The 27,970-nt window shown below is 37.5% G+C and overlaps 1 protein-coding gene across 1 annotated transcript; it reads right to left on the reverse strand.

Annotated features, from left to right (window-relative positions):
* Nucleotides 1–1,597: 1,597 nt before the first annotated feature.
* shc2 (SHC (Src homology 2 domain containing) transforming protein 2) lies at nt 1,598–27,247 on the reverse strand. Its single transcript, XM_030133248.1, has 13 exons — nt 26,214–27,247; nt 22,275–22,345; nt 16,862–16,922; nt 15,951–16,070; nt 15,520–15,573; nt 15,256–15,307; nt 13,819–13,945; nt 12,321–12,501; nt 8,779–8,872; nt 6,375–6,554; nt 4,793–5,139; nt 4,518–4,669; nt 1,598–3,148 (listed from the first exon to the last, which is right to left on the reverse strand). The coding sequence occupies exons 1-12, from the start codon at nt 26,991–26,993 to the stop codon at nt 4,541–4,543; spliced, it is 2,196 nt and encodes a 731-aa protein (XP_029989108.1). The 5' UTR covers nt 26,994–27,247; the 3' UTR covers nt 1,598–3,148; nt 4,518–4,540.
* Nucleotides 27,248–27,970: the final 723 nt, after the last annotated feature.

Below are 27,970 nucleotides of genomic sequence, written 5' to 3' on the forward strand. Positions count from 1 at the left end.
AAAGGGAGAGATCTCAAAATGAATCTTTCTGACCTCACCCATAGCCTTGTAACTCACCTCATCTCTGTGCATTCATGAGGCTGCAGCTAACAACACCGGAGGGATTCTTAAATATACAATACCAATTACAATGCAGCAACATGTCTACAGTACAACTCACCTCATGTAAGATTTAAGGCCTCTGGAAACTTCAATCCACTACAGACCTCAAATTATGGGATGTAAGGTCCTATGTTACCTGTATAATGGTAAACAGAAAGTATCAGAAGTCAACTGCTAATTTGACAGATTGTCAAGTTAAGTTTTATAAAATGTCTTATTGTTTTTGAATTGGGCTTAGTTGGGCTGGAGATCTGTTACATAACACTGGTCTACAAGTAAAATGCCTCTAGAATTAAAGTAGAGAAACTTTACTAAGTCACTAATAATAAAAGTATAATTAAGTGCAAAATGCTGGTTGGCTGTAGTTTCCAAGATAGTGCCTTGGGTCAAAATGTCCAGTTCTGAGAATTAATGAGAGGATGGGTGTTACTCAGAAGGAATGTTTGTCTGTGTGACCTCACTTCACTACTGCTTCAAAACAGTTCAATACATTCACTTCTCAGGTTCTTTCAAGTGGAAGATTTGTAAATCTATTTCATATATGTGTATGTGTGTGTGTGTATGTATATATATATATATATATATATATATATATATATGTATATATATATATATATATATATATATATATATATATATATATATATATATATATATATTAAAGTATTACTACACACGTGTGTGTGTGTGTCTATATATGTATGCATGTGTATGTGGTAAGACTTTATCATATACACTGAAAACATCAGCTAGTCAGCACTTACGTTTGTTTTCCAATTAATCTTATTAAAGTGTACAATTTAGTGCATATAATCTGAGGCAGATAATTTCTTTAAAAAATTATAAATTGTAGTGGAATTAGTTCTGTGTATGATTCACAAAAAAACCCAATCAGTTGTCTCACCCAAATTAACTAGCTAGTGTCAGCTACTAGCTAGCAATAGCAATATGCTTATCTATCCACTCCCTCAAAAAGACACTGATAGTGTAAGTTGCTGCTATAAATTAATAACCATAGACTTCATCTATTTGTTATGTGTAACTTTACCACTAACATGGTATTAGAGCACTATATATTTATGGGTACTGAACTTTTGGATTGTGTGAAGAAAAGCTCTGGGAATGGTGTACGAGGGCTGTTCAATAAGTTCATGGCCTCACCCAGAAATACTGGTTGTTATAATACAGGATGTTGCATTCTTTCGTGATGGGATAGTGATGCTTGAACATTGATGGACCAAGTGCATTGCTGTAAATGGAGATTATGTTGAAAAATAAAATATAAATTATCAGTCTGTGTTGTTCTGTTCTGGGTGAGGCCATGAACTTATTGAACGGCCCTCGTAGCTAAGGCTAATAGTTACCTAATAACAGGTAGTTAGAAATGGAAAACACAATGAGCTGTTTTTGGACAAGATTTTTACCGTTATGATCACTCAGACTTTTGTACATACTTGTTTAGACACTAAATTTTGACACCATTTATGTATTTTTACTTTTTCACCTATTTTAAGTTCTCAGAGGCTTTAAAAGTCTGTCATGGGGGAACATGATGTTGCAAAGTTATTGACAAAAAGTACACCAAAACAAGATTAGACATGGGATAGGTCAATCAATAAAATGTATTTCCCTGAGTTGGGACACAAAAAAGATTTAATTTCACTTCCAAATCCCCATTTTTAAAATCAGTCTCATTAGAGAAGCGCTGTTTATGGCTTAATTCTAGAAGGGGATTGAACACGTAAAATTATGACAAACTGAGATGAAACTAAACATTATCCACCACAAAAGGAGAGCAGCTTACATTACTGTTGACAAGTATAAGAGGTTTATCATCCTCAAGTTTGTTCAGTCATTCATTGGCATGGCAAGAAAAACTACTGTTTTGCATTAGGAGCATAAATGCACATTATAAACACAAATGCCTGTAGTTAATAAGGCACTGAAGGTGAAGGGACGAGGATGTACAGGCATGGACAGATATACTGAGGATTTAAGCAGAGTAGTTGGTATTAAACTAAAATGTACTGTAGTATTTAGCCAAAGAGAACAGTCAGAACAATAATGTGCACAGGTTCACAACATGTACAGTATGTCTCAACTAGCCCTTAAGAACACAACATAAATGACAGATTTTTGGTAAATGTAATAAAACTATCTATTGTACTCTTCAGACAACATGAGGAGGCGTGGTATGACTGCACTGTAAAGGACACAGATGATTATGTCCAACATGGTCTATGTCTTCAAAACAAATTCCATTAAAAAGTGAATTTTGGTATTCTGAGAAATAAAAAGATTGTGTGGCTATGATCATGTGTTTCAAATTAAAGAACCAATCAGTGTTTATCCGTTGTGCCTCTCAGAGTCAGGCACTGCTGACCTGTGATCATGTAACAACAGTCTTCATGTTCCGCTGAAGCAGATCCTTCTTCATTTGTCTCTAATAGTCCCATATTTTCAATTCCTTTCATTTTCTTTCTTGAAACTACTGATTATGGAACCAGATATTTCTTCTGCTTTTATGCTCAATCAGCATGAGATGTTCAGTTACAGCTTTGTTCTGGCGGCATCCATTATTTCTTCAATGAACGATACAGGTCCATGTTTTCCCTCCATGGGTCACAGACTGGTCAGATGAGGTGTGAAAGACTGGAAGCACGTCCCTTTTACAGGCATTAGGGCATCACTTCACTGTGCATTATCGTATCTCAACACAGGGTCCCATCCCAACATGTGGCTATTATCTTTGTGACATAGGTTGAAACTTCCCAGCACTAAAACTGCATTTTGGTTGGTTTTGTTAGCTTAATAGCTGCATAGTTGAGGAGTTTATGACAGATGAGGAACAGTTTGGTTGATCTGGATAACCAACAGACAGAACGTGCAGAGGAGATGTTGTACGTCCCACTTTTCCTTAATAGATGTATCCATGGAGAGAAAGCATTAGTGTTGTCCTTTGTTCACTGTGGTGAATAATCATCCATGATGAAAGATTTTCAGCTTCAGTTTTTTGTGGTTGGAGAGGGCATGCCAGAATTAATCTCTGTCAAATACAATAAATGATATCGTTTAAGGCACAGACCAGTTACAAACACAGCCATTATTCAGTAATACAGATACATCAATCATGTCTGATAGTGCAACAAATGAACAAATGCCGCTCATAGAACCCTAATCCTAGTATTCTACATATTTATAAACACAAATGCTACTTTCAGATAATGATTTTTTTTTTCTAATATACCATAAAAACTCACATCTGTGATTTGTTAATTTATTAAAATATTGAATTTTCACTGTCCAGCTTTAGATTTTAATGTCTGCTACAGAGGCAGAGACATGTTTGTATCACTTCATCTTTTTATTACATCTTTGAGGACACTAGCTAATTGTTACACTTCTACAAGTACAATTTCTTTCTGTTTATTAGATCTGAGCAGCTCAACAGTCCAGTCAGTCTTCATGTTTCCATGCATTTCAAAAGGACACAGATGTACACACATACATTGTTTCTTCATGCATAAGAAACCTGAAAATATTTCATTCCTTTGTTTTTTCTTTTGCTTTTACAAATATTCTTCTTTGAGCTGATTGACTATTACTCTCTGCCTCTGTCTTAAATTTTTGGGTTTGTAGCAGGTGTCAAAATCTAAATTTATATTTTAAAAAATACACTTAAAATTGTCTTTGAAAAACACTGGAAAACTTTCCCTCTTATGTTCACTGTCAGTTAAATAAATGAAAACAAATCATGGAAATGGGAGAAGTGTGTGCATACAGTAATTACAGGGTGTGTCCTTTCCTACAAATCTGCACATAGTAGAGGTTGGACATTCACATAAACCTCAGCAGCTAAATTCAAACACAATCCAAACATTTTTTCACTCTCCTCAAGTTACTTAATTTAACTAGGCTACTTTAGAAAAATTCCAAATAATGGAGAGAATTTTTTTGATTATCAAATATTTTTACCCATTATAATAATAATAATAATAATAATAATAATGGATTAGATTTATATAGCGCTTTTCTATGAACGCATACTCAAAGCGCGTACAGAGGATCCATTATTTGTTCGCTGTCACATTCTCCCTCTGGTGGTGGTAAACTACATTTGTAGCCACAGCTGCCCTGGGGCAGACTAACGGAAGCGTGGCTGCCAATCTGCGCCTACGGCCCCTCCAACCGCCACCAAACATTCACACGCATTCGTACAGGAGGGTGAAGTGTCTTGCCCAAGGACACAACAGCACATGGACAGAACGGGATTCAAACTGCCAGCCCTTCGGTTACTGGACAACCCACTCTACCATCTGAGCCATGGCCGCCCCTACCCATGGTGTAAGCAAAATTCCAACCTCAGCTTAAGCACCAGTTCTGATCATCTCAACACATTCAGTGTGTTGTCTTACCATAACATGCAGGGCCTAATGCATTACTGTTTCCTCCGGACCACCTGTTTGAGGTGAAGCTCACTCTCAGCTGCTACTATGGGCAACTCATTCTTCAGGTGGTATGAAATAAGGTGGCTTATGCTTTCAAATAACATGTCTTTGGTCCGGACCTGTGTGGAGGACAGAAAGGAATAGGGGGTAAGACGATCAATAATAATTCTTTTTTTTTTTTTTTTTTTTTTTTTTAACATAAGGACAAAATGGTCACTGTGAATGTCTTATGTGGGTCTTACCACTCCCTCAGGGTCCACCAGCAGTAGGTGTTTGGGCAGCCCACAGTGCATGCCAGTCAGCACATACTGGCCGGGGTTTGTCGTGCTCTCCCTGACCAGGAAATCTCCATCTCGGACCAGGAGTTTTTCTGCATCTCGTCGGCTCATGCGGCTGTGGTACCAAGTCTCTCTGCGAAGCTGCTCCTCATTTGGAGCCACAGGGGCCCGACGGCGAGGAGGGCTGGGCCACTGGTCCTCCAGGACCCGCACACCTCCACCACCTCCTCCTGCTCCGACTGGACCACCTCCAGAACCTCCAGCTGCTCCACCACTGGCCTCGTGAAGCTTGAGTGCATCCTCAAAGGGCCCTGCAGGAGAAGTAGTAACAAGATACTGATGAAAAAATTCAAAGAGACACTGATAATAACTAAGATGGAGCATACTGGGCATTATAGCACTTAATAATACAACATTTCATGAAAAACTAAAGTAACCTTAACCCTTAACCGGAGACATTATTCCAGGTAAACGTGCTGCTGTGAATCTTCATGTGTTTCAGTGTCATAAAAGCTGCTCTGAGTATGTGTTTGTGTTCCTTTTCTTCAGTGATTTTACTTTACTGTGTGTTTTAGGGTCAAAACAGGATTAACAGAAAAAGACAAAGAGAAGAATTTAAGTTTTACAGGTTTTTACTAAATAAGGCCCTCAGAATGTACACCAGTAAGAGATTTAGGATGTTCAACATGATCTGGAACAAACTGAACAACAAGTATTTGAATTTTGGCCCAGTAGTTTTTGTTTTGGGGCTCTTTTTTTTATAAATCAGTCCAGCTGCTTTTTGGCACCTGGTTGAACTCCAAAGAGGAGTTACACAGTCAAAACTCGGTCAAAACACAATTAAAAAATAAATAAATAAATAAATAAATAAAAGGAAATTATGACAACTCTGCAAACAACAGTAAAAACAAAAAATGATGTGGAAAATGATGTAAAAAAAAAAAAAAAAAAAAAAAAAAAAAAAAGCTCAAACAGCCTATTTTCATAGCTAGTCTCACTCACTGCTGTGTTTTGCCCCCAGTTCCACAGGTGGTGGGGGGTGCACTGAACATGCTCAAATATCTATGGAATGCACAAAGTCTATTATTCTATCAGCACATTTTGAAATTTGAACTTTTGAGCAAACTGTTGAATTTTTATGAATATTTAAAATAAATTCTACATTCACAACGAGCACCACTGACATGTCAGGGGTTAAAAGGTTAACACTGAAAAGCTACACAGCTCCTCAAACACACGAAGTAAACCGCAAAACAAAAGATCATCTCAGTCACCTTTCTGACGAGACGATTTTATTTATGTTTTTGTTATTTATAGGCACATTTTCAGCCACAGGAAATGACAAAGCAGTGGCAACACGATTAAACAGCAAAAAGGAAATAACATCTACTGTTTCTCAGTGTTTCATTTCTGTGTATTGTTTATATGCTGAAATGACAAACTTGAATCTGAATCTTGAAGACATCTTAAAATTTCTATTAACAAAATAAAAGTATAGTCACTCAGTGTTTGTCCAGACTATACTAGGGCTAATCTCATGACTTACTCATGTCAAACAGGTCTTTTTTGGGGCTGTCAGGTGGTCGGGCCCCTCTGTGTCCACTGGGCTCCTGGGCCAGAGATTCCAGGTTTTCCAGACTCTGAGTGTTGACGTACTGATGCTCCTCATAGTCTCTGCCACCCGTTGGCTGACCGTCCGCACACAGGTAACCATCTGACGTCAGACCTGAGGAACACAGTCAATACACCACTGCCTCAGGGTCATGTGTGGTTAACAGTATGAGTTAAATGCTGTAGTTTGTGTTTCTTCTTTCATGGCTCCCTCTAGTGGACAAATGATGTCACTTCTTGAAGTCCTTATTTTGTCATCGATTTTACATTATGTAGAGCTTATTTCCACAAAGAAGGGATAAAATGAACAATAATTTCACTTCATTATGGAAACTATTACCGTCAGGATTTAACATTTTAATATGAATCCATTGTAATTCAAAACTGTCACACTATTCTAATATGTGAATTATTTGTCTACCTTCACTGACTTTTTAACTGTACAAACACTGTCACTTTGTCAGATAATTCTGTCTTTGGTGTGCACATCAGTATTTGAATTGTGTGTTGTGTTTCTGGTTATAGTGTACTGCTGGTCATCTAGTTTACTCTGGTAGGTAATTATGATTGCTGATGTTACCTTGATAGCTGTGATTGACATTTTGCCATTTTACCTATAGTGTGTTTAGTCAACATTTTTTTCAATGGTAAAAATGTACATGTGGCAATTCATGAGGTATTTTTATATACTGTCTTTAGGTCCCAAGGAAGCATCAAACTGTCATTTAAGTAAAGAAAATCTGGAAACTCCTGTTCTACAGCAAAAGTCAAATTTTTTTTAAATTACATTTACATTTTTTACATACATTTTTGTTATGGAAAATCTGTTTGTTATGGAAATGTGGTGAAAAATGCATTTTCTAACAGCAATATAGTTTTCAACAAATGAATAACAAAACCAAAGAAAATTTGAGAATGGTTCATATTCTACTCATGTTAAAGACAGCAGATTTTTGCAGCCTGAGGGTAACTTTAAGGTCATCCTCAAAAAACAAAACAAAAAACAAAAGAAAAGACATGCCATGATACTAAGGCTGAAACCAACCACAAGCACAATCTAAAAATTCTAGCACATTAAGCACCAAAATTTTAACTGCCATCTATATCAAAGAAGACAATCACAGTTTAGACCATTGACTATTGTCAGATTGTTTATAAATGAGCATCAAATATGGCAGAATTAGAAATTTAAAAATACTGTAATTTCTCACGCTCTTGTTTTCCAGAAAAGCAAGAAATGGACTATGTTGATAAATACTGTCATGTGGCATGTGAGGGATTTGTTCAGAGCAGTAACTACCTTCTTTTCTTAAAAAATGACAAAAATGTGCAAAAAGGTGAAGAGTTACAAAAAAAAAAAAAAATTACAGACTCCATCATTTTTGAAGAGGACTTGGATATCGTTAGCCTCATAGCATAATCGCCTAAATCATATTATATATGGACAAAAGCATTGGGAAGCATTGAATTCAGGTGTTTCTTTTCTAACAGTGGTCTGGGATACAAAACAATAATGACAAATGTCATAATATAGTTTTATATTGTGATAAATATCATATTGATTACTAATTTTGATGTTTATATGTCAAATTAGCATGACCAGGACATCTTACAGCTGTAGGCATGATGTGTCCCAATATTTTTGTCCATATAGTTTATAAACATCACTGTTTCCTTAAAGTTTAATGGGAGATTTTTCTTCTGAAGTGAGATGTGAAGAAAGTAGATGGTTAGTTGTGGTGGGAAAGGATTATTCACAGCGAGAGCGTGAAAAATATTTTAGAAATTTAGAGGTAGAACATTTAAAATCATAGTAATGGATAAAAAAAAAAATCAATGTTAAGAGAAATTAAGTAAAAACCATCTCTGAGCCAGTTTGGAAGCAAAGATAACAATATAAACCAAACTAACCAATGCAATGATATCTATCCCAATATAAAACTATATTATGGCATTTGTCATTATTGTTTTGTATCCCAGACCCCTGTTAGAAAAGACACACCTGAATGCAACGTGTCCCAATACTTTTGTCCATATAGTGTATGACTTAGGCAGTTATGCTATGAGGCTAACAACATGGTAAAGGCCTTCCTTGTTTTGAGTTTATAGATTTAGAGTTACAGGTGTGTGCAGACAGACAGAGACAGATTTGAGTGCAATACCTTTATGTGGCAAGTTAATAAAAACTACCAGCTCTAATATTCATACAACTGTGGTAATGTTGTTTGGTAAAGTATTTTGTAAATCCAACATTATAAACTCCCCTCTGTTTTGAACCTTGCTAAGTGGCTCATTTTTTTCCAGATGCTATAACTAAACACAGCCACATGGTGTCTCACCTGAGCCACTGGTGGTTTCTGTGTCCCAGTGAAGTTCATAACACAGCTGACCAGGGGGGTATGATGTTTGGTCCCTCCTTGCTGGTGAGCCCATCTGCACACACACACACACACACACAGTAGAATAAGACATCGTAAGTTCATTTATATCTCCATCTGAACAGACCACCTTCCCATCTCTTGCCCTCACATAATGTTGTTTTGATGCACTCTGTTGGAAACATTAGCTGCTGGATGTCACGACATTTTCAACAAACAATGACTTCTCTCACTCAGAGAGGCAACGGATGGGCAGATCTTCTTTATGTAATCATATCTGTCTGTGGTAATTATGGAGCAGGCACATCCACAAGACAGTAATGAGGGGTATTTTATGCACCTTCAGCCTCATTCGGTGTAAACATTGCAGGGAAGGAGACGCAAAATATATCTATCACCAGTTAATAAACAAGATGTTGTTCATCCTGTCATCCTCTGGTAAAGCTCAGCCAAAAACTACATGATAATCACCAGATGTAGCTTCTGTTAAATTTCTAATGTGACTCGGAGGAGAAGTTTGGTTTTATTACACTACATAGAAGACAAAGAAAGTTTTTATTCTTGAGCTTAGAAATTAGTCAACAAACATGTTACTTTGTCACTGCTACAAATGTCCTTTAGATGAAACAAGTATTTTGATGAGCCAGGATTCATGAGGTAAAATTAAAAGTACTGTAGCTAAAATAAGCTGTAACTAAATGATTGTAGGATGTTGCATTTGGATAAGTATTCCACTGAAAAATATAGGCAATGTACAAAAACTACAAGATGCATACAGTGTCTATCATAAGTATTCACCCCCTTGGATGTTTTACCTTTATATTGCTTTCCTAAATAAATCAGTCAATAAAATGTGGCTTTTTTCACACAAAAAATGATTGGAAAAACCCTTTAATGTCAAAGTGAAAACAGATTTCTACAAAGTAATGTCAATTAAACAAAAACATATAAAGAAAAATAACTGTTTCTATAATTATTCACCCCCTTTTAAATGTAATGGTCTTACTCAGGGGTCACCAACCCTGGTCCTGGAGATCTACTACTCTGTATGTTTTAGATGTTTCCTTCTTCCAACACACCTGATTCAAATGATAAACCCATCATCAAGCTCTGCAGAAGCCTGATAACGACAGTCAGGTGTGTTGGAAGAGGGAAACATCTAAAACATACAGGATAGTAGATTGAGGACCAGGGTTGGTGACCCCTGGTCTAATTCAATAGAGGTCCATCTAATTGGTGCTGATAATCTCACAATTAGTGGAATGAGGATCACCTGAGTGGTGGGGGTTTGTCTCAGGTGAATGAGGTATAAAACACCTGTGTCTGGAGGGTCCACATACTGGTCCATCAGTGTTCCTGGTTAACATTACACCATGAAGACAGAAGAACACTCTAAGTAACTCAGGGAAAGGGTTATTAATAAAAAATAAATAATTTTTTTTTTTTTTTTTTTTTTTTTTTTAAAGTGGCAGTGAGAAAGCAAAAGAAAATTCATATTAGACTAGACTAGAGTTTGCCAAAAGGCATGTGGAACATCTAAAATTAATTGTCTTTTTCTTTCGTATTGCCACTCTCCCATAAAGCTTTAGGCTGAAGAATCTGTGCAGCAGTTACTACATGCACAGTCTGTCCCATCTCAGCAGCTGAAGCTTCTAACTCCTTCAGAGTAGTTGTAGGGGTCCTGGTGGCTTCTCTCACTAGTCTCCTACTTGCACGGTCTCTCAGTTTCTAATCTCGGCAGGTTCACGCATGTGCCATACTTCTTCCATTTCTTGATTTTTACTGAACACCAGGGGACGTTCAATGCCTTAGACATTTTTTAGGTCCACCCCCTGACTTGAACTTTTCAAGAACCCTTTCCCTGAGTTACTTAGAGTGTTCTTCTGTCTTCATGGTGTAATGTTAACCATGAACACTGATGGACCAGTCTGTGGACCCTCCAGACACAGGTGTTTTATATCGCAATCACTAGGGACACACTCACAGCACTCAGGTGATCCTCATTTCACTAATTGTGAGACTATTGGAACCAATTGGATGGACCTCTACTGAATTAGACCACTAAATTTAAAAGGGGGTGAATAATTATGCAAATAATTATTTTTATTTGTACATTTTTGTTTCATTGACATTACTTTGTAGAAATCTGTTTTCACTTTGACATTAAAGAGTTCTTTCCAAAAATTTTTGTGTGAAAAAGGCCAAATTTTACTAACCATAACTGATTTATGAAAGCAATAAAAGGGTAAGGGTAACTGCATACTACTAAAATACAACTAAAATATACAAAAAGCTAACTATACGACAGATAAGGATATGTGCAAGGTGAGATTAAAACAAGATCCATAGGTTGTGATTATTATAATGCAATAATATTAGAAAGAATACAGTGCTCTGAGTTACTACATAATGCATTCAGGTAGAATAGGGTAGGAAATAAAGCTTATATGGTGTATTTTGCTGCAGTGGAATACTTAAAAACCATTTTACATTTTAAGTATTTTTATCCCTAAAAAATCTGATTTTGAGATAAGTCCATGAATCCATGTGAGCAACAATATTCCAAAACTATAAAAAGCTTTAAACAGATCAATGTCAAAAATGTAACCTCTAGAATGTTTATATTATCTTGGTCCAGCCAAAATAATTGTTTCATGTAACATTCAGGACATTTGTAGTAACAATAGAATAAGATGTTTTTTTGCTAATACCTAAAAGAGTCAAAGATGTAAAGCCATATTTGTGCCTTTTTAAATAAATGTCATTAACATGTCTAAAGGTGCAGTTTTTTATTTGGCAGCATCTGTACTTCACTTGTGTGCCGACAGGTTCTAGATGTGGTAGTTTTTATGTAATAAACTTTACTCTGATATAGTTCATTCCTTTACTTTCTTGTTAAATTCCATCAGCATTTTCAGTTGAATAACCTCTCAGCAGACATGTCTGTTTCTGCACATGAAATTTGACACCATGGTGACGTGGCCCTATTTTTTTTTATCTATTGCTTGGTAACCCACTTCATTTCTATGATTCTATGATTCTGGGCATAGCAATGTGATTGTAAGGCTATTGTATTTCAGAATTACTAATATCTCCCAAAATAATGGTCCTATCAACTTGCTGTTTTCGCTAGTCTCTTTCTTGACCAAAAATACATAAGCATGCCAAACTGCAGCAGTCAACTCTGTATGGATTTTGTGTGATGCCTGAGACACACACACAGAGTCCACTTCCCTTTTATTATATAGATATAATATAGATAGCACACATCCAGAACAACTAAGAAGAGTTAGACCTATGATAGTCTTTAAGTACAGTAGTCTCATGATTTATCTACCAGACAGTGTCCCATATCACCTGTCTGCACCCTCTCACTCTGTGATGTCGATCTATGAGTTAAATCCAGTATTACCCTGCTTTACCAGAATCCATCCAGACTGACAGACTGGTACATTTGATCTTGACCTATTGAATATATGAAGAATCACAGTTGGACACTCAACCTGTGCTGTCATCTTGCTCTGTGGTTGGGTGTGGATGTGACCTAGCAGGGCTCCACTGGGTCTAAGTCTGGAGTCCACCACTCCACCAACAGGAGGCTCCTTCCCTGGGATGCTATTGTAGTAATCATGCTCTGAGAAGTCCTCATCCTCCCCCCACATTGGCTCCTCCATCCTCACAGACCTGAGAAACCACATTCGGACAAAAGTTTGCATGAGCACAATGAATATGATGATGTTTATTACTACCTTGTATATTGATATTAATAGTGATAATTATGAGGGCATCTCAGGTCTCCAATAGATCGGGTCAGATCGGGTGACACACATCCGATCTGATCTATATAAATCTGCAGCAGATTTATATAGATCACCAGAGCAGCCTTCTCTGATGCTGACAGCAGGAAGATGTTCATTTGACACCAGAACAAAAGACTAACAGTTTGAAGTTCCTCCTGTATCCACAGTGGCGTCACTGCAACCTAAGGTGTTACAGTGACGCCACTGAAGATGGATATTAATGTAATACAAGAACAAACTATCATGTTTCTTTGTAATGAATAATGAAGAAATCTGAGTGTTTTACAGTGGATCAGGTTAATGTAGTGGAACAAGCAACTAAGCTTTTTAACGAAATGTCAATGGGTTTATTATATCAAATATATATATATATATATATATATATATATATATATATATATATATATATATAATGAGCAGAATATGATGACTAGTTTTGAGATTTATTGCATTCATATTATTTTCTATGCTTTTTGTCCATTCTGGGCTTTTTAGTTCAATGAATATTAACTCTGGTATATATTTAAAAAAAAAAAAATAGGTGACAATGGATGACACCTGCCATAAAATGGAAAAAAGAAACACAACACTTCTCATGTTTAAGTTATTATACACTAATGATAGCATTAATCTGTTCATCTTACTCCTTTTCTCAAGTTAGATCACAAAAAACTGAACTAAATGTGTCATAAAGGTTAAAGTCACTATTTATTGTGACCTCTGACGCCATGACAACAGAAACATCTAACATGTGTTGAATGAACCCTGGTATAAAACATCAGTAAATGAATGCAATAAATCTCATATTGTCTGAACAGAAGGCTTTAAGACTTGTAAAGTGCAAAGATAGGAGTGAGTAACGTTATTAAGTTATTTGATGATGAGAATGGGGGTGGGATTAAATACATTTTTCTTCCTCCCACTACTTTTCGAGTGTAAATGAATGAATATGGAATTTTTGAACTTGCATGTATTCTGTAAATGCTCGAAATAAACAAATAAATGAATGAAGGAATGAATAGGTCACATTAAACAATCACGTTGGTTTATAGAAGCTGTTTTTAACCTGAAACTTTTGTTTTTACTGCTGTTCACACTTTACACATCAACACCTAATGTTGGTTTGGACTTTTGGACAAATCTATTTGTCTGACAAACTGGACCTTTTAAATGATAATATTAAATTTGGGGAATTTGTTACCGCTCCACAGATGCCATGGTTTTGGGAGGACTGTGTAGGTACTGCTTGAACTGCAGCTCAAAGGCTTGACCGATGGTACTGATGACGCTCTGGGCTAAACCGTCTGAGCACTCCAAGATGTGACAGGCTGAAGGACACACAAAGAACAAACATATTTCACTAATACCAATACTAGATGTTAATGATTTTAAGATGTAAGATATGACACTTTGAGTTAAATGCAATCCACAGGTATGAAATCTAAAATAAATGTAAAAATAAATAAATAAATAAGTTCTTTAAATTACGGTTATTTATTAAGACGTTTACTTCAATTGTGTGTTCTGTTTAAAAATTGAATGAATGAATGAATGAATGAATAAATAAATAAATAAATAAATAAATAAATGAAAACACTTGGACAATATGGCCAAAGAAGGACCATGATAAAAAAACCTTTTCACATCAGTCACTATTAAAAACTACCACAGTAAACATCAAATCAATATTTATTTTGAGTTTAAAAGCTCATTTAAGGTCAGGAGTGACAGCTGTAAAAGCCAGAGAGTTATATCTGGTATTAAATTAGTTGATATAGATGTAAGGAGACATAAATATGTAAAAGTAAAAAAAAATGTAGGAAAAAAATCAAAATGAAATAGAAGCTATAGGAGAGAAACTATATGACACAATAACAAGAGAAAAGCACATATGTGAGTAGTCTCTGATTTTATGATTTAGTACTTATTTTGTTCATTTTCTTAATTTTGATATAATGTATAATATGCAATGCAGAAATAAATAGAGAAAGAAAATGCAAAAGGGGGAATACTGAAGAGGTAAATATGACTATGAATTAAAAAAAAAAAAAAGCCAATAAATGAACAAGATGTCAGATGAAAATAAAATATACAAATAAATAAGAAAAGAGATAAAGAAAATGTAAATAGAAAGCAATACAGAAATAAATGCAGGGATAAAAATTAAATAAGGAAAAATATAAATAGGGACAAAATAGATAAATACATAGTACGGAAATTAGTTTATCAAGCCATTTTTATTTTTCTTTATATATTTTTCAATATGGCAGGTTCAGTCTTCCATATATTGGCAACATTAACATAAATCAAATGGAGTTCTTACTCAAAAATAAAAAACACCAAAAAAATGCAGAACAAGTGACATAAATGACAGATATTTGTTGTTTTAAAAGATTCTTTGTGATCATAACTACAACAACAAAACCTTTAAAGTGTTGCAGTCAAAAGAAAAATGTGTATCATGATCATGACATTTCTCATGCTATGAAAATATTGCAAAATATCTCATTAATATTGTTTCATTGTTCAGTTCTAGCATTAAGTGTAAGTCAGTGTGTGCTTTAACATTTCTCATCAGTGTGATTTTGTTGTATGTACTGTATGTTATGAAACAAGTGTTGAGGCTGAAAGGTCGTACCTCTCTGATTGACCGGGTCTTTGGCCACATATGCAACATAATCAGGCGTATCCTACAGCAGACAGGAGGAAAAATTCAGTTAGGCCAGAAGAATTAGACAAAATAACTAAATCAAACTGAAGTATATCACGTAACTAAATCAAAGCCTTCACTGAGTCTCCGGCCGTGACACTGGAAACCAGTCAAATCTAGTTCAGTCAGATACGTGCACTCTGTCCATTCCAATAAGCGTAAAGAGTGCAGGGAGTAAAAGGGTGCACTCACCGTGTCTCCCCCAGAGGCAAATGAGATGGACTGCATGGGATGGTGTGCTATCACCTGGAACAAGTGAGCAGAGGTTAATGTGGTGACATGAAAACATGGCTGCAGGCGGACTCTGTATCCACCCTATGTTTTGTGTTTTTGCAGCAAAATGGAACAACATAGAAATATCAGGTAGGTACAGTTTTATGTGTAGATTTAACAACCAATTAAACCCATGTGCTGGCTGTTTAAGGAGGAATTAAATAACAAATCCCTTAAACTGAATAGCTGAAAGTGTATATATGAGCAACAAATACATAACAGCTGGACAAAATATTGAGATATTTTTACATTATGTGTGAAAATTATCCATGTAATATAAGGCTTTGTGCAACTTATTAGTTTAATCCCTGAAATGTATTACAAATGCTGTGATAGTTGTATCCATGTACCTGTCGTGTTGTGGGGATGAGGAGACCGAGGCCATCGATGGAAATATTGACAGCGATGCTCATGCCTGCGAAACGAAGGTTACTCTTCCCCATGATGGACTGGAGAGCTTTGTTTAGTGTCTGGAAAAAATGTATTTTACATGTATAATTAAAGTATGGTCACAATATGAGTGCCACTTGCCAAATGTTTCTAAAAAATAAATAAATAAATAAATGAATTATTTAAAAATAAACTAATTGAAGATAAATTATTTCAGTGTGATCTGTTTGCTGTAAAATTGACAATTCTGATAAAAGGTTTGTTCAACAGCTACAGTAAAACAGTACAACAACAACCTATTGTTGAAAATAAAATAAACTCTAAAGACAACACGGCCATTGTCATAATGATATTGATATCAATACAAAATTATATTGTGTTTAACCCCTTGCACTCATGACCTGCTTGTTTTGTTTTTTGTTTTTAAATCTATAAAAAAAATTAAATAAATACAAGAAATAAAGAGTTTTAAAAAATAATAAATCAGGTAGGCATATATAGTGTATGTTTGCTGTAATGTCACACTTTGACTAATCATCTTCAATTGGCTGGATTATTGATCTCAATAAGTAATTAAAACATTAATCACTAATAAAAAATGTGGGTTCTTTTCTGGATCTAATGAAAAACTGCAGCTACCTTTATTTAACTTGACTGTTGCCATTGTCCTCATTACACCACAAAATGTTTGGACCAGGTCGGACAGAACCTGCATGGTTTCAAGTGTTTAACAACATTAAATGGTCTACTTGTGGTTCAAAAAAAATTACATTGTGTTAGTTATCACTATTGTTTTATTTCCCAACTCTACTCAGGAATATTTACACACAGTATATGAGACATTGAGTAGGAGTTAAAGTTGACTATTAACCTTCTTTCTCCAGGCCCCCTTTCCTCCTGGCACAGCTTCACACAGCCTGTTGATGGCTTCTCTAATTAGGGGAATGAAGAAAGGTCAAAGGTCAGACTGGTGGTGGACAACGAACACCCATCAGCAACACACATTTACAAACTAGTAATCATGTGGATTTACGTTGACATCACACACAAACATGAACAATCCAATAACCCCCAAGTCTAAGTAAAGCTAGGAAACATGTCTTCAGTGTCAAAAAACTGTTGCATAACAATAATGAAAAACCAGAGGTTAAACATGAACAGAAGCTCTGTGCTCTTGGCCTCAGGCTAAGGTCATAGGTCACAGACCCGTCACTGTTCAAAAGGTTTCCAACAGATCTGTTCACAAGTAGAATGTTCATCTGTCCCCCATTTAACTCCGATATGTTCAGGTTCAAATATCAAAAAGATCATGTCAAGTGCTGTGTTTAAATCATAGAAACTCACAATTTAACATGACTTCACTGGTTACTGAAAATCTGGTGTGATATCAGACTATTCCAAACTAAAACAACATGCTTAAGGGTTCAAAAACTACTTTAGACAATAGTTTATGTTAACTTCTGCTAGCATTGCTGTTTGATACTGTAATGTGATACAGGACATATGGTGCACATTAATTCTTAAATATCTGTTAGTTCTGTCGTTTAACCTGATGAAGGAATTGGAACACACTTAAATAGACATACTTTTATATTTAAGAAATAATTTATGCCTTTTCATACCTGTCATGTAACATCATCAGACAGTAATGTTAGCTAAGAGGTGGTTGTATGCTAACATTACCACTGATCAAACAGTATCAAATATGTTGCTTTACTTTGAAATATGGTCTGAAATCCATCCAGATTTTCACTCTCAGTTGTCTTTTTAGTTGCTGATCAATAGAAAAGTGGTGAAATGATGAATTTTTTTTTTTTTTTTTTTGGTAGTTTCCCTGCATTTTTATTGACCCTTTGCATGTTACATCACATTCTGTTCGTGCTGCAAATGAGTGCCATGACGGACGACGGAAGTGCTGGACTCCACACTGAACGGCAAACCGGCTAATATCGAATTTGATCTAAACGTTCTCATTTTGGTTCATTTTTTTAACCCTTCTTTACAAGTTCAGTGGTCGCACACAACAATTCCATCCTTCTTCACAGACACCCATGGTTTCAGCTGGTTCCAGACAGAACCTGGCTCTGATGGACCTGACACTACAGACAGAACAGACTCTGTTTGTGTCAATAGCACATTAGCACCACCAAATGCTAGCTAGGCGGTAGACTGGGTTAACTACTATGAGCCACTATGTTCCAGTGGCTGTCATAAGTAGCCTTCAATATTAGCTCTGTTGTTGTAATGGTTGCCTTTTTCCCAGCTACACTATGTTCTATGTCCTACTGTTATTGTTATTATGCTGTGCCATATGTTCTAGTGGTGGAACTGTACATATGACTGTGTGTAGATAGTAGAAAGGCAGACACTTCAACAACAAAGCTAATACTGCAGGCTACTTATGACAACCACTAATATTATTACACAATGTTAGTTCATTAGAGCTGCTTTTGGTTCCAGTCTATTTGAGTTGTGATGGCATGCAGGGGGAAACAGGTTAAAAACATTCACAGCTAGCTAGCTAACGTTAGCTGTATCTTTCCTTTACCATTATGAGATACATTCCTCTGCTGTGAGCGCAGTACAGTGACTCAGTAATCTAACCTGAGACTAAGAACTGCTAAGTATCCAGACTTTTGTAAGATTTTAGATCAGCACCTGTGTATGGGGACACTCCATTTAGAACAGAATGCTACAGATTATATGCTTTAAACTCGGGTAGACTGGAGGATTTTGGTAAATCCGTAAACACATCAGGAGGGAGAAGGTATGGGTCGGTAGCTAACCCTGCTAGTACAAGGTGCTCCAAATATCGTTCTTTGAGCCGTCCAGTAAGGTGAGTCACTTCCTCCAAAACATTATTTTCAGTGCTGGTAGCCATAATCCGTTGTTCATTTGTTTGTTTACTGTGTCGCTTTTGCCATCCACCATGGCGCTGCACCCCTAGTCACGTGATAACTGTGATGTTGGCGCTAAGGGTCAATAAATTGAACTCAGCAGTATGACATTCTTCTGCTGGTACTTAGCATGACATCCAGGGAAAATGGCCGCCATGTAAATACAGTTTATGTTTACTGAACATGTAGAGAAATCACAATACTTATTCTTTATGAAACTCATGTTTACATTCCTGTGTTGTGTACTGTGAGGTAAAATGTGTATAAAGGTCTGTGTAATTCTACATGTGCTTCTTCACATGCGGGTCTTGCTTGAGTGTGTGCTAACTCCTGGGACTGGCTGCCTAATGACTGTTTAAAGCTTTGGTCCACCATGTGTCTGACGACCAGAGTGAGCCATAATGTGGAGCATGAGGCTGGAACTATATAGCACTTTCGCTGCCAGGGGACAGCGGGGACGGCGGTGGTGAAGAACCCAGCTGCCCCTATCAAGTGGCTCGTAAATATTTAAAAAGCAGCGTCCCGGGCCCCATCTCGTCTAAAGGTCTTCTCAGGGATTTTTGAAAAACACCACAATGATTCCAATGAGTCATGATGACGAGGGAGGGGCTGGGAGCAGCAGAGATGGGCTGATGTTGTTGTTTTTGTCTTGCCTGCAATACAGGCACATTATGACTGGTGTTGCTGTTTAACACTGTGACACTGAATAGTACTGTTGTGAGGAAGCACATACAACAAATCCATAACCTTCACAACATTCTTCACATTCTAGCAATTACTGAATGCTAAGTTGTAACTCCCAGGATTTCACTTGCCAACAACCTTTAAAAATCTAGGCCAGCTCTACAGTTATGGTCAATTTTGTCTATGGTCTATGGTCTGACATATATGCTGCAGAATAGTATAAATAATGCATGAAAACCTTTGGTATTGATTGAATTAATGTGCATTCAGTAACACTTTAGGTGTCATAATTATGGGAAAAGTAAGATTTTTCATGTATTTGTCATTATATTAGACTAGTGATCATGTTGAGCTGTAAGGAACATACAGTGGTCAAGTTCAGAAAATTGTAAAATTAAGAGGATAGATAGAAGAAAATCAAATGTGTTCTGTTAAAGTAACAGGGTGGAAATGCACAGGGTGGCAAGACTTAGACTGACGTTACTGATACAGTGATTGGCATTTAGCTGAATCTACAACAGGTACATACAATTTTTATATCTGTTTTGCATATGTTAAAAAATTGCTGGACAAACGCTGGATAAAATCCCCTAACAGGGAGAGTGTAATGTGCAGAATGAAGTTTTTAAAAAAGAGGCGTTATTCCTCCTGGGTTTTTTTTTTTTTTGTGAAGTTTTAGTTTACATGGCTGAATTACTGTAGAAAGAAATACTTTAAGGCCTTTTCCTTGAAAAAGGCTCACTGGAAATGTGAGAAAGTACATAGTAACAAGATGGAAGATGAGTTCAAGGACACAGAAAAAAACGGTAAAAAGAAATAACAGTTGTTTGGCTTGATGTAAATACCTGATAAGAAGCAGTTTAGTCTTTTCTATAACCCTCTCATAGTTATTATTGTAGAAGTTTATTGTAGTGGACTGAACCATACCATACTGAATTCAAATAGTATATCAATATAAAGATGTGTTGTAAGCCAAATATTATTACCTCCACCAAGTGTAACGGCGGAGGTAATGATCAAAAAGTTATGGACGGATTTTCCTGAAATTTTCAGGAAATGTTGATACTGGCACAAGGAACATATGATTAAATTTTGGTGGTGTTGGGGGGGACTGATCTGCCTTGGCGGAGGTCTGCGCTCTCTGAGTGTTTTTCTAGTTTGTAATGTATTTATTTCTGATTTAGATTCAGGTTTAATTATGATATTTAAGCATTTTGTATTAAACGTGGCTTTAAGAGAAAAAAAAAGAATCAAAAAGTCACTGTATATAAAATAATAATAATAATAATAATAATAATAATAATAATAATAATAATATGTAGTTGATGGACAGCCTCAGGAACACTGAGTGGTCTGTTGTACCCTTACGTGGAGAACTGTTTCTCAGAAAGGACATTCTTACATTAATGTCAATGTGTATATTATCTTATGTCCAGTTTTTTTACCTGTATTCTGCAGTATTTGAATTAGACAAACAGCTGAATGGGAAAGGCAGTCGTACACATCCTGCAAACTAACTTTAGTGTCAACAACCACATGTAACAAATGCGTAGGCCATAAAATCCATACTGTAGTGTCAAAACTTTGCTGTAACCAAACCTAAGGTGAGACTATGCAACAATAAGTCACAATAACAATCCTGATCCACTGTGTTAGTTTGTTTTGAACAACCCTCCCTGGTGGCCTCTCCCTCCACGCTCTCCTCCACCTCCTCCTCCTCAGTGAACTTTCATCCACAGACATTATCCAACAACAGTGTGCGTTCACAGGGACCACTGCAGCTTTCCACAGTCATTAGCGAATATCATCAATAATAGATCTCTACCCCTATCACTCCATCTCTGCTGCCTCCTCCCTCTGCACTTAAGGCTTGGATGCACAGCAGGCTCCGATTACTCATATTGATTTTTCAGAGGAGAGAGAGAGAGAGGAGGGTGAGAGACTAAGAGCAACAGAGGGAGGGAGAGTAGGGGGAGTGCTTCTCTCCCATGGGACAATGGATTGCAAGAACCCTGCTTTTATAACAATAACATCACATGTAGGACATAAAGACCTGAAGACACAGACCCTGAGGTGCAGTTTTATACAAACACAAACTGCAATCTGTCACATCACTGAAAACACACAGGAGTTTTTATTTGTCTCTTAACTGTACCACACAACACTATTACTGCCATCATGTGACTTAAGTTCAGATTTTTTTTCTTGAGGTGGCATTTCATTTCCACAGCAAATTGTTTAATATGATTTGGTGAAATAAATAAACATTTTTTTACTTTCCTTAAAGTGAACCATTTAAACCATTTAAATATTTTTTTAAGAATATTTTATTCTTGTATTCGATTTTGACTGAACTAAAATTTTCCAGTTTGGGATCAATGAAGTCTGTCTGTCTATCTATCTGTCTATCTCTCTCTCTCTCTCTCTCTCTCTCTCTCTCTCTCTCTCTCTCTCTCTCTCTCTCTCTCTCTCTCTCTCTCTCTCTCTCTCTCTCTAAACCAGTGCTAAAGCTGCAGTGAAAGCAATGTTAGAGTATCGTTTATGATGTAACAACAAAACATTTGTTCCTACCCTACAATCAGCCTAGAACACACACACACACATACACGTTGATACTAGCCATTTGGGATCATGTTGACAGATACTTTTGCTCATACAAAAATCCTGCTTCAACACAACTAAGACAGATGGTTGCCAGCTTACCTTGTCACCTGAGTGCGAGTGTTAAAGTCTAAGGAGCGCATTGACTTCAGTACTTCAATACAGCCCATGTACTGCAAACACAAACCAAACAGAAAGAGTTAAGACATGTTTTGATATAAGACTGAATTTCAGTCATGGCTAGATGGATGCTCCAGTTTAACAGATATAATATAAAGTAATTATCGTGTCACATCATAAGGAACAACTAAGAATATAAAAGACAGGAATACATACGTCTATAAATAACAGTATCAATGTTATTGTTTACTTTCTGCTCCCAAAAAAGGCATTTTGGAGAAATTGATATGCAGTGGTAAACATGGTTATTTACAACAAAGCTCTATTATCTAACTCAAGTCCACATGTGAGCCATTAATGTGCACTAATGTGTCCAGAAACCAGCTGAGCATCTTTCTAATGGTTGTCAGGTCGAGGTGCTAATGGCAACTTGACTAGATTAGCAGCACTAAGAGGTCGGAATCAAGGAGGCACTGCATCTTTGTAGGGTCTCTGGGTGGTGCTATGAAGAAAAGTGTGTGTTAATACTGTATTCATATTCGACTTACTTACATATGTGTAACGCTTTCGCTAAAGAAAGGCTGATTAAACCGTTTGATGGATTAGTCAGATAGCAGACAGGACATTTTACAAACTGTTAGTGCATACTATTAGACTGGGAAACAGAAAATAATGGCTTAGAAGATCAAAATCACCCCCACTTAGATTCGTGTATTGCTTTGGCTTAGATATTCAGTTTGTGAGTTTCTAATTAAGTCTAAAATAGTTCATTTCAGACACATGGAATATAAGATTTTCAGTCAATACTTATTATTATTATTATTATTATTATTATTATTATTATTATTATTATTATTATTATTATAAAATGTTTCTTGTATGTAATGTATAAAGGCTTATTTTTGAGTGGAATCGGAGGAAATACCATGGTTATTTGTGGATTTAAACTTATTCATTATGCTCAAAACATGACAAAAACATGCAAAGGAGACGACACAACCCAGAAGATTAATAAGTTAGTTAATAACAAATTTGTGAATACTGACTTAATAATTAATTTTGTCAACATCAAAATATACATGAGTAAAGTGAGTGTAAAACAACAAAGTGTTTAACTACTTGTACTTGCTTTAGATGGCAATGTTAACAAAATAAAACCCTAAGACAAATGAAACGTGTGATATGAATATATGTATTTATATCATGACAAAAATCCTTATTCATCACCAAACCCTGAATTTAAGTTTAAATAATCTGTTTTTTCATGCTCTAAACTATTCTTATTGTAGTGGGTTTTAAAGATATGTTATTGTTGACTCTCAGTTTTCACCATAGATGCAGTAATGAGCAAAACTGTGACTTGGAGTATACACCTCTGACCTGGTCTGAGCTGAATGGACAAGGTCTGAGAGGCTTTAGACTCCAGCAGCACTTGAAGTAAATAAACAACAGAATAGAGATTCAGAAAACCTTGAGCTCTTAAAAGAAATAATTTGCAAATGTTTCTTCAGAGAACTGCTGGCATTTTCATGAAAACGCTGTGGGCCAGGAGTATAATTTACTGTGACTAAAGCAGACAGACCACACAGCAGAAAAGAAGACAGAATCGTAACCTTTGAGCCTCCGAACTTAATGAGCTTTCTAACCAGATTTGGAGATGGGTGTGTTCGGGGGGGGTCTTCCATCGGGAAAATTGTCTCTTTCTTCTTTTCTATACTTCTCTTCCCCAAAGCCTCTATTGTAGGGACATATGTGCTGATGATGCAGTGTGTCCCTTCTCCTATCGCCCTGTTTGTACGTCTACATCCTCTTGGCTCAGAGCCTCCACTTCAGTTATTTCTTTGATTACTGAGACAGTGATTTTCCAAGAAGCATTCCTAGGAAATTCAATAATAGGGGCACTTCCCTTCAATTTTTTCATGGATCTCGGCAAGCTCTTTGAGATAAATTATATTAAATTTGTAGCTTATCACTGTGTCAGAAAAAAAATCTACTTCATACTTTATATTTGCTAAATGTTACAATATAAATACTGTTACAAGTCTGATTAAAGCATATTACAAATCTTGTATTGCTTAAGTCTTCTCATATGTAAATAGTTCACAAAACAATTCCTTCTAACTGCACACTTTTTGTGTTGTTTGCAGACTTTTGTGCCTGTAACTGCACATTTTTGTCAGGATGGTTTCCTAACATCCACTTGCTCCACTGCAAGACCTGTCTGGAGACTGCACGCATCAGGAAATTACATTACAGTTAACAAATTCTCTAACTCGAAAGGGAAATACTGTCCTCCAGATTATAAAGCACACAAGCACAAAGTGATAAGAGTCTGGCTTTTATATAGCTCTCTAAATGAAAGCTTCTCTGGCAGCTGCAGTGCTTTGTTTTGATGGCTGCTGCTGCTGCAGTGTCCTGTCTGCCAAAAGATGGCAGATGCAGGTCAGACAGACACACAGAGCGACCTGATGTGATGATAAAATGAAAGTGAATGAAGTGTGCAAAGGATGAAACCAATACTAGGAATCATATTTGTGTCTTTCTCAGTAGAAGATTGACTGTGGGTGTGTCTGTGAGTGTGAGAGAAGCATTGAAACATAAATAGAGGGAGAGAAGGCTGTGCACTATGGTCTCTATGCGCTGATTAAAAATGGCACGGCACAGCAGAAATCTGCTGTCACTTTGACACTAATACATGCAGCAAGTACTCTTCCCTGCATACATTTACCACTGAAATGCATATATACAGTAGCCGTGTCTCAGACACTGTGTGAAATGGCTGCAGTGCACTGTTGTTGATGACGAAAACAGAGATAATAAACCGAGGTATCAATCAAACACAACAAGGGCAGTTTTTATATGCGAAGGCAAAGCACTGCGGTGATAAGACCTTATACATAGGCTACTCATCAGTGATCCTAATGCAGATGGACCCCTCCCATGCCGAGCCAAGTGTCCTTTTGTACATCACATGACACAAATGACTGTGATTAAACGTAATTGAATATAGGAATGAATGGTGCCTGTATAATGTTATTAGAAAGCATGCTCGGGCCCCAAACTGGGCTAATCAAGAGCCATGTCATTAGTTTGAGGCTCAAGGAGGAGGAAGAGAGGGAAAGAGCAGAGCAAGCAAGGGGTGGAGGTGAACAGGCGCGAGTGGGATGGGGGTGTGGGAGGTTGGGGCTAAGCAGAGACCATTGACATTGACGTCAAGCAGTCTGCTTGGGATGGTATGTCTTTGTAAACACACTAGAAAGACACTGATAATCTGTTAAGAACCAAAATAATTAACAAAGACAGTAACAGTCAGTGGAATTAGATGTTGTCATATTTGGCGGGACACCTAGCACATTATCTCCTAAAGGAGAGCCTGATATTCATGATATTTTCACTGATATTCATGATATTTTCACCACATTCAAAAACGTATTCACTCAAGCATATTATAGTGATGGCAACAGTCATAAGAATATTGGATTCTCATGGCCTGATATGAATGTAAACAATTGCAAAGCCACACAAAGAACACCCCTCTCACAAGCACACAGAGATAGCTTGCAAAGAAATGTAAGTTAAATGTACTGCTGTAAAAGGTGTAGGATGCAGATAACATATAGTAAACCATAAAGGTGCAATCCTAACTCTGTACATAGAATTTGATGGCAGCCACACCAAGCCATCTATCAAAATTAAATTATGTATTCCTCAGTCCTTGCCACATGTGCTGCATAACAAACTGCATGGCATTCTGGTATTGTTTTGTTTCCAACCCCAAGGGAGAAGCATTTAAATGGGGTCATCAGTTTTATATATTTGTTGCTGTGAAACTTGTTCTCTTTTTGTTGTACACTTTAACATATATAAATAATTGTATTGATTGCAGGTAACAGAGTAGTCTTCAAATGCTCTCTGACTCACCCTGACAATATATGAGGCCCCTGGTCCTGCAATCTTCTTGTCCGGATGCAGCCAGCCCTGGGACGGTTTGTGGATGAAGCTGCCCTTCTGGTTGAACTCCTCTCCTCCGAGCCACATAGCCCCTTCCACTCTTGTCCTACGATTTATTCCTGACCTGGAGCTGCTGGAACCTCCAGGGCTCGCCATGGCCTCAGTTACCCCAAATCCGTGCCCTCCTGGGTTGGCTGAATTTGCCACCGCAACTGCTCTCTGGCCCCTGATGGCCTGTAAGGAACAAGGGGTGACACACACAGGGTCGCAGGAGTTAAGCACCGCTGCGAGACTGGCCACTGGGCCACTGGCAGAGGTCGCAACACTTGGCCTATGTGATGATGATGATGAAGAAGAAGGGGAGCCAGAGGCCTGAGAAGCAGCTGATGCTGCCTTGGCTGAGTCCTTGCTGGAGCTAGAGCTGGAGCTGGAGTTGGAGGGGCTCCGGCTGAGCAGGGAGTTGGAGAACTTCCACTGGGGCATCTTAGGGATGAGCATGCAGAAGGTTGTAGTGGCATCCTGTTCCCCATCCAGGCACGGCGAGTCAGCCAGGGCTGTAGCCCCAGCAGAGGAGGAGGACCTGGCACTCGGATCCAGAGGAGGCAGGGGAGGCAGAGGAAGGCTTGGGGTGGAGGAAGGGACCACCGGCGTGGCTACAACTTTGCCACTCATGGCTAAGCTCTGCATCAGGTCGTCGGAGGAGGTCACAGACTCGTTGCGAAAGCGGTCATACTTTGGCTTAAGGAGCATGCCCGGAGGAGCCGCCTGAAGCAGGAGCTGAGGGTGGGATAACTGCCAGAGGATGAGGGGGGGAAAGGGGAAAGAGGGGTGGGAGGGGAGGGGAAGGGGAGAGGAGAGGAGCAATGGAAGACAGGGACAAAACTAGAGAAAGATCTTCCAGTCAGGGTCGTAAATTCCAGTCGGAGTCAGCTGAATACTGTTTGGTCCTCTCCTGTTCACACACTGTCCCACTCCCATGCCGCCTCCTCTCTGTCTGAGCTGGCCTGCTGCCTTCCACTGCCTTAGGCAGCTTGCTCGGCTGCTCCCAGCCTCCCTCTCCCTCAGTGGATGATGTCATTGTGTCTATTAGCCCTGCCCTGCCCAGCTGCTCTCACTGTATTAGCTAAAACACATCTGCCAGAGCCACTCTGCGCTCAAAGACACATCACACATTCTGCACATCACCTGTTTTTTTCCTGTGCAAAGGACAATTAGCTATAACCGCCTGTGTCAGTGTACATTATCTGAGAGGCTAGGGAGGCAGGATTTAAATAAAATATCACCACAAAATAATGTCAGTGTATAAGCTGAGACAACAAAACAAAGCCGTATACATTTGTAGGTCTAGAAATGCAATAGGGCTTTTTACAAACTACTGCTATGTGCTGACTTTGCTCTGATAGTGGCTGAAGCCAAATATTAACCTTAATTGGAATTACTGACTCGGAGGGAATATAATCAAAATAAATAGCAATTGTAAAAAGACAAAAAACAATTTAACAGGGAGCTACTGGTATTCAGCAAACCAAAGGTGCTCATGCAAAGGGCATAAACAATTGGACAAAGACAAAAATCCAGGCACTCACTTGATTAGAAAATTTAAAAAGCCTTTATTTCATGAAGGCCTGTAGATCAATTCACTGGTGCTGGAGTAAAAACACACTAATACGTGTCAGCATACCCTGAAGAAGGCACACGCTGACATGTGTTGGTGTGTTTTTTACTCC

The sequence above is a fragment of the Sphaeramia orbicularis genome, chromosome 4 (assembly GCF_902148855.1).
Source record: "Sphaeramia orbicularis chromosome 4, fSphaOr1.1, whole genome shotgun sequence".
NCBI classification, from domain to species: domain Eukaryota; kingdom Metazoa; phylum Chordata; class Actinopteri; order Kurtiformes; family Apogonidae; genus Sphaeramia; species Sphaeramia orbicularis.

Bases quoted from the DNA above. Each gene is read 5' to 3' on its own strand.
- shc2 (XM_030133248.1), bottom strand. From the start codon at position 26,993: ATGCTCCTTAAGCCAAAGTATGACCGCTTTCGCAACGAGTCTGTGACC. The intron at 22,346-26,213 runs GTGAGTCAGAGA...TTGTGTTTGCAG, and splicing joins GGGCCTCATATATTGTCAGG to TACATGGGCTGTATTGAAGT. The intron at 15,308-15,519 runs GTGAGTGCACCC...TGTCTGCTGTAG, and splicing joins TTGCCTCTGGGGGAGACACG to GATACGCCTGATTATGTTGC.